At 38.2% G+C, this 15,120-nt stretch overlaps 1 protein-coding gene across 11 annotated transcripts in view; it reads left to right on the top strand.

The window, feature by feature from the left end:
* LOC135089564 (laminin subunit alpha-like) overlaps window positions 1-15,120 on the top strand; it is a 91,428-nt gene that overhangs the window by 11,079 nt on the left and 65,229 nt on the right. For 9 of the 11 annotated variants that reach the window (XM_063985278.1, XM_063985277.1, XM_063985275.1 and 6 more), the window contains 16 exons: window positions 2,878-3,005; window positions 3,324-3,432; window positions 4,131-4,301; window positions 4,654-4,867; window positions 6,232-6,852; window positions 7,138-7,545; window positions 8,577-9,087; window positions 9,372-9,576; window positions 9,942-10,082; window positions 10,348-10,560; window positions 10,835-11,137; window positions 11,402-11,554; window positions 11,738-11,915; window positions 13,436-13,477; window positions 13,832-13,989; window positions 14,775-14,931. In XM_063985278.1, the coding sequence (XP_063841348.1) occupies window positions 2,878-3,005; window positions 3,324-3,432; window positions 4,131-4,301; window positions 4,654-4,867; window positions 6,232-6,852; window positions 7,138-7,545; window positions 8,577-9,087; window positions 9,372-9,576; window positions 9,942-10,082; window positions 10,348-10,560; window positions 10,835-11,137; window positions 11,402-11,554; window positions 11,738-11,915; window positions 13,436-13,477; window positions 13,832-13,989; window positions 14,775-14,931 (3,712 nt within the window). Of the gene's footprint in view, window positions 1-1,310; window positions 1,542-2,877; window positions 3,006-3,323; window positions 3,433-4,130; window positions 4,302-4,653; window positions 4,868-6,231; window positions 6,853-7,137; window positions 7,546-8,576; window positions 9,088-9,371; window positions 9,577-9,941; window positions 10,083-10,347; window positions 10,561-10,834; window positions 11,138-11,401; window positions 11,555-11,737; window positions 11,916-13,435; window positions 13,478-13,831; window positions 13,990-14,774; window positions 14,932-15,120 lie in introns of those variants that run through there. The other 2 variants (XM_063985279.1, XM_063985273.1) reach the window with 2 other exon arrangements.

Below are 15,120 nucleotides of genomic sequence, written 5' to 3'. Positions count from 1 at the left end.
ACACACACACACACACACACACACACACACACACACACACACACAGAAAAAAAAAAAAAAAAGATAGAACTCGTCCCCTCAAATTTTTTAGTAGAGGCCCTAATGGTCCTAATGGTCCTAATGGTTTCGTGTGGTGGTTCTACATTATAGTCACGCTGCAGTGAGTGTGAAAGGAATCTATAGCCTGGGGTATTCGCTCTTCTACACATTTCATACACCAGGTACAAAGCCTCGTCTTCATCATTTGATACAGTTTGGATTCTATAAAATTGCGTCTCTTCCTCGTAGTTACATCCTGCTTAGGTAGGATTCCGGATTCTACCAGGCACAACTCCGGACCTGTAATTTCCTGACTCCTAGCAAACATTTCACTGCACATTCACATTGTACAATTCAACTGGGTCGGGATCTCAAACATTCACTGCCAAAATAGCATCATTGTCCATTTTCCATTCCCAAAACCGATGAACCTACCCTTAAGATTTTATTTGCAAAAGAAAAAAAAAAGAAAAAAAGAAAGATAGGACACTGCACCTGAAATTTTTCATAGTGTCTGTTAAAAGTATTCGAGATAAGACATCGAAGCGTTTGAGAATACGGATCTGAGAGTCGCCACAGATTGACCACTCGCAATGCCATAACCCAAAAAACAGATGGCGCCAGTCAGGTGAAGACCCAAGTATGAAAGGAAAGTAGAGAAAAGAGGAGAAAGAGGAATAAATGAGGAAAAGAAACAGAAAAAAGGAGGAAGAGAATAGGAAGAAAGGTGAAAAAGGAGGAAGAGAATAGGAAGAAAGATAAAAAAAGTGGTTGAGAGGAAGAGGAAGAGAAAGAGAAGAGGAAGAAAAGGAAAAGGGGAAGAAAGGAAAGGCGCATGAAAGAAAGAGATAAACCACTGCACTGCCATATATGAAAGAAAAAGTATGTGTATTTAAACAATTCTTTTCCACAAAAAAAAAAAAAAATCAAGTTGGCGTTGGAGAGGGAATTTCTGTTGTAACACGTTGTCATTTTCTGTTTTTTCTGTATGGCCGCCTAGTTTCGTAGGATCTCTGAAGCTATCAAATAAATGTATACGGTAATTTCTTCTCTATCCTGTGCGATTTAATGACTTGGTTGAGTGTTTTGGCCAAGATTCCTCTTGTATGCTTTTCCACCTCTCCTTTTTGCTGGTATTTCTTTTATCTATTTTTTTTTTTTTATTTTTATCTAATTATTTACCCTTCTTATATATCTGTTTACCTATTTAGCACAATCCTATGGTTTCATTTACTTGACTTGGCTGTGTCCCGTTGGAAAGTATCAGAGACACAGCAGTAGCCCAAAGGGAGGGTGGTCACTGCCTGTTCGTTGCTCTACATGAGGTTCACCACCTACTACTTTGCGTCATTGTTGAGCAGTGTATATCAGGGAGGCAGTACCGCATACAGTTTAGCTGACACGATGGCCTGCGCAATGGTGACTACAGGAGTAGTATTTTGGCCAAACCATCAGAATGTCCGAAACCGCCTGCCTCGAACCAGAGTGAACCCGACATGCAGGTAACTCACTCGCTACTTGTTTCAGATAATGTTGAAATAACCTTAGCGTTTCCAATCGATGGCTAGGTTAGGTAAGTTAGGTTGGGTTTAGATTAAATCCGTTCACTAATTTCCTTGATATAAAGGAAAGATCAATAAAGGATTATTATCATTTATATGGTAAAGGATGCTGACCAAATGGTAAGCTAATTATGTGGTTACTAAATATTTGAAGGTGACGTGATGGATAATTAGATATATTTGAGTTACTTACATGGCTGGACAGACTGTTTATGCCAGTGCTCTCAAATGATACGTGGGAAAATTAATGGACTCGTTTAATCGAAACCCAACCTAACTTAACCTAGCCTTTGCTTGAAAGCGCTAAGATAATTTCAATGTTATCCGGAAAAAAATAAAATAAATAATACTAGCAGTGTAGACTGAGGTGATTAGACTACATGGATGTGTATACTGGATTACTGGTTTAACGAGACAGAGGTGGGGCTAGACTACGCTGAGGTAGGGAAGCAAACCTGGGAATAGGCCATGTGCAGTGTGTGTGTGTAAGGGGTAGACTGAGGTAGTAAGGCTGTGTGTGAAGGAAATACCATTTGGGGAAGATGGTGGAGATGCACCCACCAGGCACATTATAGAGAGGACAAGCAAATAGGTTTATGGATGTATTGAAAGAGGACATGCAGGTGGTGTGATGGATTTAACAGAAGACAGAGTAGAGTAGAGGCTGGAAATATGCTATGGCAAGCTGTAACAGGACCCAAAAGATGTATAAATATAGACAATGTGACAATATTCATTCATGCAACAGCCATACATAGAACTCTGAGCAACACATGACAATAATGTTTCTATAGATGGCAATGATAAACTGAAATCAAGAAAACGCATCTGGAAAATTTAGGTGCAAGACAACATACTCAAGACTAAATGTGAGATCATTAACCCTTTCACTGCAGTGTGGAACAATTTACTGCATTAAAAGCAATATATGGAGTCTTTATATGTATCTACAAGGAAGAAGAGGGTAAAAAAAATAGATTTTTACAATTTCTAGGCAGTAAAGTGTTTGGAGGTGGCTGTAGAACAAGAAAAAAAATGTCTCAGTGGCTAGTATTTAAAAATGTCAAATAACAGTGAAAGCATTAAAGAAAACTAATAGTAAATTCAACTGAAATCAAGAAAAAATATCTGGAAGATCTGGGTACAAGGCAGCATACTTACCGAGACCAAACACAAGAAGTATATTTAAGCTTGAACACTGAATCAATACAAAGACATAACCCCACATCTGATCTGACCCCTGGAATGAGTCTGGTTTTGCCTCTCCCCTGCTCAGCTCTTCCAAGTGGCGTATGTACTCATCAAGATGGGCAACTCCCCAAGGCCTGGCGTGTGGGTACTGGAGCGTTCAGTGGATAATGGCCTCACCTACAACCCCTGGCAATACTTCGCTGACAGCCCTGGGTGAGAGAGAGAGAGAGAGAGAGAGAGAGAGAGAGAGAGAGATATGCATGTTGAGGAGTGGAGAGGGTAATTGATATAAGAAAACAGGTCATTACTCTCTCAAAATGCATTTCAAATGTGTCTTTTTTGGGCAGATAAATGCTTGTGTGTATTCTGTGTGACACCATTACTGTATTGTCATTCTTTTTGCTTGCTCACATCTTGTCTTTTTTTTTTTTTTTTTTTTTGCTTGAAACAGTTTTTCTTTTTTCTTCTTTTTTGCCTGAAGCTGTTTTTTTCCTCATTATTTTGCTTGAAACAGCTTTTATTACACTGCAGGGACTGTGAGAAGTACTTTGGGAGGGAGAGCCTGGACCCCATCATGGATGACGACGATGTGATCTGTGTGACTCACTTCTCCAAGGTGGTTCCTTTGGAGGGTGGTGAGGTTAGTGCAATTGGAAACCAACAAGTGCAGAATATATACATACGTACATATACCAAGGCCATCTCCTGAAACATATACATATAATACATATACTGAGGTTGTCTCCCACAAAAAGGGGGATAGTCAAGATAAGGCACATGACTGCCATTCACACTCATTCACATGACCTCTTGGCCCAATGCAAAGAAGAGAAAATACTCCTGTCCTCATTAGGGATCAGTCACGGCTGGTATCCATAAGAACTGCAGTGAGGACTAATGTTTTTAATTCTGGTGAGACTGTGATCTTTCCCATCTCCTATGATCCACATTTCATTTTCGATACAATAAATATCACTACCAGACTTGTTATTATGAAATCCATGGTATCATTTCTGACCAAAGCTGTGATTGATCCATGGTGCAGGTCTTAAAATGCTTTCAGTGTACAGTTACAATGATGAAAAATGAGTTAAGATGAGTTTTTTTCTTCTTTTGTGTAAAAGGGCCATTGGCTAAGGGCAACAAAAAGTGAAAAAAGGTCTACTGAGAGTACAAGTCCCAAATGAAGGTCAAAAGAATCATCCAAAATTGGAGGATAGTATTTTCTTTTTATATCAACACATTATCTTTGAGTAACACTAGATAGGTAAACGTAATTTTTTTGTCATGTTACATTACCTTCAGTTAACGAACAGTAATCACCAAACCTTCTTACAGATTGTGGTGTCGCTGCTCAACAATCGTCCCTCAGCAAACAGCTTCTTCAACTCCTCCAAGCTGCAGGAGTTCACCCGAGCCACCAACGTCCGACTCCGCCTCCTGCGCACCAAGACACTGCTGGGCCACCTCATGTCTGTGGAGCGCAGGGACCCCACCGTCACCAGGAGGGTGGGCATCTGTGGCACTGTATTTCTATACTGATTGCAGCTATCTTAATGTTTTTGTATACTAGTTTGAGTGGTTTGAGGAGGGAAGTATCAAGACCTTTCTAGAACTAAATGGCCTAATCTTTTGGAAAGTGTCTGTGAATATCTGGCAGACCTTATCTCCTTATTTTGTATGCCTTCACACATAACAAAAAAATTAACTTTGTTAATATTCCTTTTCTTGACATCTATATCATGAGTATCAGTACTTTCTTAATTCATGATACTATACAAATGCTTATTGTATCTCTTACACTGTAATTTCTTCTGTTATAATTTTGTTCTGTTCAGTCTTCAATTCCTTTCCCTTGCAGTACTTCTACTCAGTGAAGGACGTCAGCATAGGAGGGCGGTGCGTGTGCAATGGCCATGCAGACGTGTGTGACATAACGGACCCCAATGACCAGTACAAGCTGCAGTGCCGATGCCAACACAACACCTGTGGTGCACAGTGTGAGTCTTGCTGTCCTGGCTTCATCCAGAAGAAGTGGAGGCAAGCCAGCTATCAGGACAACTTTGTGTGTGAACGTAAGTTGATACTCCACTCTGTTCATTAGGTGCCTCTCTTATTCATTGACATTTGAATTTTGTCTCATCTTCTCATTCTCCTCTAAACTTTACTATTATGGCTCACAATCTTTTATCCCCAAAATTTTTGGGACTGACACTCTTTTGGGCTTTACATTTTTTTTTTTTAAAGTAGATTTCTAGTCTTTTGGTCAACCCCCTCATGGATGATGACGTGATTCATGTCAAAACCCCACTTCGGTACAATAGTGTTTTACACAGTTTGCATTAAAAACTTTAAAACTTGCCGAAAATAAAGTTTCTATCAAAATTGTGTCAAACTATGGTATTTCAAATACCATGAATGAATTAATCGTCAGCTATTTTGAGTGAATGGGTCTGAAGTGATAAGGCCCTGTCTCTCTCTCAGTGTTTCAATGTGTGCTGTTATATCTGCCTTTCAAGGTCCCAGGTATGGAGTGGAATGGTAAACTTATCAAACATTTGGTGTGTGAATGGGTTAAGAGATAGACATTCATGAAAAAAAAAAAAAAAAATTGGAGCTTTTGAATTTTCATAATTTTGAAATATAAATTTTACATCTATATTTTGTTAACTTTTTTTGTATTAGGTAATTTTTTGTTGGCAGCATAATGTGTAACTAATGGAATATGGGAGTTACTGTATGTACTTAGTCAAAGATCAGTGTAGGATTTGGATCAAGCATAGCATCTTGGGGTCTGCTATCTGCTAACTATCTCATAGGATGACTATGTATAGGAGCCTCTTCAGTTCATTAAAATTCCTTTGATTATCAAGTTAGCTTTTTATCTTGAAGATCACACTTTCTTACCAAGCTAGACATCAGTTAAAGTAAGAATTCTATCAAAACCATCATTGTACTTGATTTTATCCATTATAATAATATTTGCCAACACCTTGGTATTTTTAATCTCACCCGTGCTTTTTTTTTTTTTTTTTGCTAAATCAAGTCTATTTCACCTGAAAACATTGAAAATACCAGTAAAAGTTGATCTGAGAACTGCAAAATAGTGATTTTCAAATTGGCAGTTGATTAAGCTAGACATTGCCCATTGGCCAGGTATGTAGGTTTGTGTGAATGTGTCATATCCTAGCGGTGTTGAGTGTTGGAGATGGTATTCTATAGAATATATAACAGTGGCAGTCAAGATGCATAGGCTCCAGGTGACCAATGGATAGTTTTGACCTTCAGCTAGTTTGATCCAGGCCTCCTCCCAAATATTTCAGATTAGAAAAGATTTAAGGCCTATTCCCAAGCATTTCAATTTAAAGGGTTAATGTATGATTCACCTATGAGGAATGTTTGTGAACAGAATGCAGCTAACATTACAATTTTTCTCCAGCCTGCAACTGTCATGGCCACACTGATGAATGTATCTACAGTGAGGAAGTGAATGCACAGATGCTATCCCTTGACATCTATGGGAACTTTGAGGGAGGAGGAGTGTGTCAGAACTGCCGTCACAACACAGCAGGCATCAACTGTGACCAGTGCCAGGCAGGGTACTTCCGGCCATATGACAAGGAACTTAATGACACGGATGTCTGCCAGCCTTGTGACTGCAACTTTTTCTACTCAACGGGGAATTGTGCCGAAGGAACAGGGGAGTGTGAGTGTCGGCCAGCCTTCCTCCCACCATACTGTGACCAGTGTAATGAGGGTTACTATGACTACCCTAACTGCAAGCCCTGTGACTGCTCCCAGCATGGCACCTTGGGAGGCGTGTGTCAAGTTGGTGGTGGCCAGTGTCCTTGTAAGGAAAATTATGTTGGCTTGAACTGTGACCAGTGTGCCCCCAACTACTACAAGTTACCAGACTGCCTGGAATGTGAGTGCAGTACTATTGGTTCACTCGGGACGCCCTGCAACACAGAAACTGGCGAGTGTGACTGTGAGAGCAAGTTTGGAGGCAGAAAGTGTGATCGCTGTCAACATGGTTACTTTGACTTCCCAACCTGCACTTGTGAGTTTTTGTGAAATCTTGTGTGAAAATAAGCATCTGTGATCAGTTTACTTTAGGTGCATATTATGAAATGTGTACTGTTACTAAAATTTTTTATTATTTGAAATTACATTCAAGTATTAGTCTATTGTCTTAATTTCTTAACTCATGGTATAAATCTATAATTTCCAGTAACAAAGTGGATATTGTATTTATTTTATCATGTTGGCTACATTGCATTTATTTCATGAACTTGCTCAAGTCTGGACACTATTTTTGTTTTAACAAGATATTTATCTGTTGCAGTCTGCAATTGTGACTCCCAAGGAACAGAGGAGGAGATATGTGACAAGAACACTGGGGAATGCCTGTGTAAGGAGGGATTCAGTGGAGAACGTTGTGACAGCAATGCTCCAGGATTCTGGGGTTACCCACTCATCCAGAGCTGTGGCTGCCACGAGAGGGGGTCTTCCTCCACAGACTGTGATGCCTCGGGTCAGTGTGCCTGTCTCCTTGGGTTCTCAGGGCGGAGTTGCAGTCAGTGCAGTCCGGGCTATTTCAGCTTCCCTGACTGTGTTCCATGTAATTGTGACCAAGCTGGCAGTATTGGAATCTCTTGCAACAACCAGGGCGAATGCAAGTGTAAGGACAACTACAGTGGGACGCATTGTGATATGTGCCGTGAAGGATTTTACAACTTTCCTTTGTGTGAAGGTGAGTTTTAATGAAGTTTTTGAATGGCATAGGAGAAAATAAACAATCTTGCTTGTATGATTAATATTTTAGAATTGAGCTGTTTCATAATATATATATATATATATATATATATATATATATATATATATATATATATATATATATATATATATATATATATATATATATATATATATATATATATATTTATTTATTTATTTATTTTTTTCATGAAACAACTCAACTCTAAAATATTGATCACACAAACAAGTTTGTTCATTTTCTCCTATATATAGATATAGGAGCTAGATATAGATAGATAGATAGATAGATAGATAAGAAAATCTGCAAATGTGGACCAACTGTAGATTTTCCCTGTAATTTATTTACATGGTTACATGATTTATTTAGGTATTTCTTTGGGTTTTATTTATTAAGGCAAAGTGTGCTATAAATTAGGACAAAAGATGTAATTTTACTTATACAGTAAAACCTCCATAAACCTAACTAAATGTGGCAAGGTGGCCGACAGTTTATCTGAAAGTTCAGTTTGTCCAACAATACATGTTGTGTATTGTGCGTTTATTGTTATTTGCAGCATATTTGTTGGCACATTATAAGCCACAGATAGATATTTACAGCATATTTTGTTATTACTTACTGTACACAATACACTAATTGGTCACTCAAGAGTTCATTTAACTTTATGCAACTACACTCTTAGTGTTCACTTAAGAGCTCACCTAACTGTACACAACACACTGGTCACATAAGAGCTAACATAACATTATGCACTGCACTACTAGTGTACTTGTGGTTGTCACTTAGAGTCTAAGTCAAAGATGTTGGCTGGTGGCTCTGGTGTGGATTGGGGGATGGAGTGGAGCTGGGCAGAGTGGCTGAGGAGGTTGATAAGGCTGTTTGTGTTATCTGATATTCGGCTTATTCGGATTTGGTTTAGGGATGTTTTACTGTAACTTCAAATCAAAACTCATAGATTGAATATTTACATTTTGAGTTTTTGTTTGTAATTGTCATCTAATTTTCAGAGTGCAACTGTAACCCTGCTGGTGTCCTGGAAACTTTCGGAGGATGTGGGGATGCACCAGCAGGAGAACTGTGCCAGTGCAAGGAGCGGGTCACAGGAAGGATATGTGACAGGTGCAAGCCATTGTTCTGGAACCTGCGACAGGAAAACTCTCAAGGCTGTGACCCATGCAACTGCCACACTCCAGGCACACTTGGGGGCATGGCTGTGTGTGACATCTTGACTGGGCAGTGCATTTGCAAGCCAGGCGTCACTTCCCGCCGCTGCAGCCAGTGCCGCGACGGAACCTACGACCTGCGGGAAGAAAACCTGTTTGGATGCTCAGACTGCGGCTGTAATGTGGGCGGTGCAGTAGACAATGCATGTGACAAGCTGACTGGCCAGTGCCGCTGTCGACCAAGAGTGACAGGCCAGCACTGTGATAAGCCCCTACAACTCCACTACTTCCCCACCCTGTATCAGCTGAAGTATGAGGCTGAGGACGGGCACACTGCCCACAACACTCCTGTCAGGTAAGATCTGAGACAATTTTTTTCATGTAACTGTCTGTCTCAAATAAATAAGGCATTGCATTACAAATAATAAGTAAAACACTCATTGAATACAAAGTACAAATCTAAACAAGAGAAATTTGAAAATATATATGGGATGCTTTATAATTTGTTACATGTGCATTATCATCACTTGTCACTTGTCTTTACTGTCATTCATAGCAGTAACATCATTACATTGTCCAGAGCATGTTAATTGCAAAATATAGTGTTAAATTTTAATAGTTTTACTTTTATGATTAAAGGTTTGCTTATGATGAGGATGTCTTCCCTGGCTACTCCTGGAGAGGCTATGCAGTCTTCTCAGACATCCAGAAGGAGATCATTCAGGAAGTGTTCATAGAAAAGCCATCCACATACCGCATGGTGATGTACTACCACAACCCGAGTGAACGCACCATTGTGGGGAAGATCATTCTCACGCCAGAAAATCCCAGTGATGTAGAACAGGTGATTGTGTGATGAAAGAATTGCTTCTTTCATTAACCAATGTTTTCTGTTCTTTTGAATCCGTCTGAACACAATATGGGGTCAGTGAATCTGTCACCTTGTATTATCTTTGGAAGAAACCACAATACAGCCATTGCCTGAGTGGTAAATGATGAAATTCTTAAATAAAAGTGACTCATTGATATGAAATGCCAAAATTTTTTGGTGACAAAAGTTGATAATTAGTTCAAAATGTCTTTATAAATTTAAGATTTATCATGTGAGGTGTTTAATCTGCTCATTAATATCTAGGGGAATTTATATACATTATTATTATATGACTTTAGAGACTTGAATTTATAGCAGTGACTCATTAACCTTCTCAGGATGCAGAGGTGTACTTTGTGCCAACCTCCCAGCCCACTCTAATGACAGTGAAGGTTGTGCCAGGCAATTTCCCAGTGCCCCTTGTGATGAACCCAGGTACCTGGTCCATCACCATTGAGAACAACCAGAATCTCTTCCTGGTGAGTGTGATAACTTTGCTTTAGGGATTCACCTACAATTTTAAGGAAGCCTGTCATGTGTATTGAATCGCTATATTTTCTTACATCTAACCAGTTTGTGAGTTTTCATTAGTCTACTTTCTGTTTATTTTCTTGTGTCTAACAAATTTATGTTTCCACTAGTCTACTTTTTGTTTATTTTCTTGTGTCTAACCAATACATGTATTTCCACAGGACTACTTTGTATTTATTTTTTTGCATGTAACCAATTCATGTGTTTCCTCAGGACTACTTTGTGTTGCTGCCACTTGCTTACTACGAGGGCACGGTTCTCACCAAGAATGTGAGCACCCCCTGCAGGCTTGGCCAGCGGGGTGGCGACATGTGCCTCCACTACGCATACCCTGATGTCTTCCAGTACGACTACATCTATGGTTCAGCAGGCTATCGTAGTGTGGGAGAGGAACGGCAGGCTGTGGAGCTCTATGAAGATTATGTGGTCAGTTGAGCTGATTAGCTTTTGAAAGTTGTGCATTATCCATGTGATTTCATCTCTCATCATTGGAAGGATAGTGGGTATTATTAAACTCTTCATTAGAGTTGTTTGATAAATATATGATTGTTAGGTCTTCTGAACTGGAGACTTAAACATGTATGATTAGCATGAGATAAATTTTGCTGGTCAAGTCCTTAAATTCCAACAGAATCCACTTGTCATTATTGCATTTGGTCATATGTACATGTGCTCCTCAAGGATGTGATTGCCTCCTCAGGTCCTTGATGAACTGGATAGCCAGCCCATGGCGTGGCTCAACCACAACCAGCCACTGCTACAGTATGACCTGCGTCTGGCTCGGCCTGGACGCTATGTGATACTGGTGAATTACTACACCCCTGAAGGATCTCCCACCACCAGTGTGGTGGTGGAGACTTCCACTCGCAAGGGACGTGAGAAGGGCCGTGCGGTGCTCTATGATTGCATGTACTCCTCTACATGCCGCCAGGTGGTTACCAAGCAAGCTGGGAAAGTGGGAGTCTTCCACTTTGACAGCAGTTATGTCAACCTGAAAATTGAGGTTAGCTTAGTAATGTTAATTTTGTTCTTGTAATGGTGGACGTATTGTACAGTTTTTTCTGAGATATGCATTTGGAGTAGTTGTTTTTAGCCTTTTTCATTTAAGATAAATTGGGTAATGATTTTCATCAGTTCTTTACTTGATGTTTAGTGTCTTCTATTATACTTGATAACAAAAGTATAAATGAATAATTGATGAGTGAAAAATATCTCTATGAAGGAGTGTCCTGTCATATCCTTACATGTTGCTTGATGTCCTGAGCAGGGTGAGACCAACACTAACATTGCCATAGAGTCTGTGGTGGCTGTGCCTTATGACAGTTGGCATGATGACCTTGTGCGGCCCCAGCGGAGGTGCACCAGGCTGGATGGGGAGTGTATTGAGACACACTATCCCTCTCCTCCTGAGTCTACCAAGGTATGCTGAGTTTTTATGAGACACATTTTCATGAATTATTTTAGAAATATACTAGATCAGCCTGTTCATATGAGTAATTACTTCTTTCATCCTATCAAAACAACCTGAAGTGTATTTTCAGCTTGAATGCATATGCCTAGATTTTTTTTTTCCCGCTCCCATCCCCATCTCTAATTTGACTAGGTTGAATTTGAGTCCAACCTGGAGGGGAAGATGGTGGAGGAGTTGCCAGAAGGTGTCAGCAATGGTACAATGTTGGTGTTCTTGAACCAAAGTGATCCAATGGTGGACATCACAGGCAAGCTGAAATATGCTGGCAGATATGTCTTCATCGTGCACTATTTCCAGCCACTCCATCCCGGTGAGAGGATGTTTAATCTGTCTTACTTATCTTAGGTTAACTCTCATGTCAGATATTGGAATGATTTAAATCAATTAAAATACATTCTTAGTCTGGTCTCATAAGTACTGTGACTATGACTATCTCTAAATGTGTGTCTCCATCTAGTAATAGTGAGTGGCTCTGACAGTCTCCAGTCATCCTTGCATTCATTTATGCTATGCCTCTTGCCCATTTTTATGCTGTGAATTTTTAAAGATTTTTCTTTGTAGGAAATTGGATTTTTTTTTATAACTGATCATATTCTGAGTGATTTTTATGTACATGACAGTAGAACAGACCAAGGATTCTAAAATAAGACCCAGGAGAAAATTTGAATTAAAGGCATTTTAACTGGGAAATCTGAAATGATTATGTAGTGCAGTATTTTCTGCAATGAAGTATTTTCTTTAGAAAGGTTTTCCAAAAAGTAGTGAATGTATATATATATATATATATATATATATATATATATATATATATATATATATATATATATATATATATATATATATATATATATATACTCTAGGTGAGTGTGTCTACTTTCTTGGAATAACTTGTGTCCCATACAGGTTAAATTATATTTATGATTCCACAAATTTATTAGCTCTTGAAATAGAAGCTCCTGCCATTCAGAACAAATATTAATTTTTGCTGCTCTGGTTTGTTAGTTTTCAAGAATGCATAAACAAGATCAGATTAGTGATGGTGGCTGGTAGGATGATTTCATGGCTATGATTATTATTGGTGAGATAAACATTTTTACATTTGTCAATAATTATGGAAAAAATAAATAATTATATACTATTCTCATGTTACAAAGTCAGGCAAAAAATTAAATGAGGATATATACTATTGAAAGTGAAAGTTTCATCTCCAGTAAACTTACAAACTAATGGTAGAAAAGTATCAATATATGAATATAAAACATTTGTTTCTTTGTATTTTTTATTTGTTTATTTTTTTTTATGCAAGAAGGCCACTGGCCAGGGGCCAAAAAAACAAAAAACAAAAAAAAAAACAATGTCAGGCCCTACAGAGAATTCCTGAAAGAGTTCAAGTCATAGGAAGGAGGAAATACCAAAGCAGGCAGGGAGTTCCAGAGCTTACCAGAGAAAGGGGTGACTGAATACTGGTTAACTCTTGCATTAGAGAGGTGGTCAAATTAGGGGTGAGAGAAAGAAGAAAGTCTTGTGCAGCGAGGCTGTGTGAGGAGGGGAGGCTTGCTGTTAGCAAGATTAGAAGAGCAGTTAGCATGAAAATTTGTGAGGTTTTATAGAAATTTGAGGGACGTCTTGTAAATTCATTATAAATTTCTGTGCTTTTGTGTTGTATATTATGTCTTGTCTTGTATAATTGTCTGGTTACTTTTGTTTCCTCAAGTACCATTGTGCTTTTGCTTGATGCTTAAGGAAGTTTTATTCATTGAATATATTTTCCCAAAAGGATGGTGGATATTTGCAGTGTCTTTGTGTAATGGTGTACATACTTTTTATCAGATGATGAGTTGAATGTGCTGCTCACTCACTCAAGGAATGAAGGTTAGATGGAACTTCATTTATGTCTTGTACATATATTTTTTTGCATGGCTGTTTTAAATGAAAATTATCTTAATATTTTGAAGTGAACTAATGATTTATTATTTTAATGTGTGTGAAATAATATTGATTAGTTTTAAGTTTACATGAAAATACATTACCTTGTATATATTGGTACAGGAACTGGATGATGCTTTGATCATTGATTTTTCTGAAGTACTTCCTTCAAACCCTATAGTAAAATAGCTAATCATTTTGTGTCAGAGTTTTCTATATTATGCAATGCTGCTGTAAATTTTACATTATATGAGTGAAAATCTTGTTATTAACCTTTCAATATGGCATCTCCCATAACAGAGTTTGAGGTGGATGTCCTCATCCAGAATGGACAGTTCTATGAAGCAACCTTGAAGGTCCCACACTGCCCCAGCACCTCCGGCTGCCGCGCTGTTATCCAGCAGCTGGATGGCTCATATGGTTTTGACATCCTGGAAAATTTTGTTCTGTCTCTTAAGGTAATAGCTTCTACAGAAGTCATGTATCTCATGCATTTCACATCTCACAACAATCTCAGGGTAACAGTATATTGTGGTATGTTAGATATTACTGTACTTTTATTAGAAAAGAAATGACAGCAACCATAGGAAAGCACAAGTTTTGTGTCAGGTGTGGTGATGGACTGGTAGATATTGGTCTTCATAAAAAAGTTTGCCATAAGATAGCTTTGAGTATTTTACATATTACAAAGATGAATTACTAGGAAACTAGATAATGTATAAGAAAATTTTAATGATTAGTAACATTTTGTGAAAGAAAATAAGGATCTTAAGTTGGGAAAGGGAGAGAAAATAATTGATCTAAAATAAGTACTCGGCAAGACCAAGGTAATGATTATCCTTATAGATGATTCTGTCTTGAAGAAAAAAAAGGTTGGTCATCCAAGGATAAAAAGGAGACAAATTTTATTAAAAATGCAACAAATGACTTATTTATTACAGATCTGGACCATATTTGCATTAAAAATCAATATGAACAGGAACTTTGTGATGGACTATTAACACATTGGTATGGCGGTGTAACACAAATGTAAAGAAATATCAGATTATGGAATATATGTCTTTGAAAAAAATTCAATTCAATAAAAGGAAAATTTCATATGGACAATTGAGGCAAACTAAGTTAAAGGATTGATATATAAGAAAAAGATGTCTCCTGATGCACACTTACCTTATATTCACATTCATGCTTAAAGTACTATTCTGCCTTAATTCAAAGGTCATACCACATTGTTCTTCTCCAGGAGCCCAGCCAGAAATCCATCTGGGTTGATTATGTTTTGGTAGTGCCAGCTCAGCAGTTCACTCAAGAGATCATGCACGAGTTGCCAGTGGACAGAACGGCTGAGTTCATTAAGTATTGTGGTCAGAACAACTTCTTTGTCGGCACTAATTCTTCAGGTACTGGTCAAGTTTGTTGTATCTCTGCTTGAATAATAATATATTTTATTTTAATAGGAAGTTATCCATTGTAAAATGAGATATAAGGATGCAAAATGGTGTATTCATCATAACTTTTTTTGCATCAGTTTGATTTTACTTAATTTTGTTGTTAGATGAAAAATACTGAGTTACAGGAGTAGCTTTTGC

This window comes from Scylla paramamosain, chromosome 33 (genome assembly GCF_035594125.1).
Source record: "Scylla paramamosain isolate STU-SP2022 chromosome 33, ASM3559412v1, whole genome shotgun sequence".
Taxonomy (NCBI): domain Eukaryota; kingdom Metazoa; phylum Arthropoda; class Malacostraca; order Decapoda; family Portunidae; genus Scylla; species Scylla paramamosain.
Note: the sequence above shows the minus strand (reverse complement) of the source record. Positions and strands in the feature narration are given on the sequence as shown.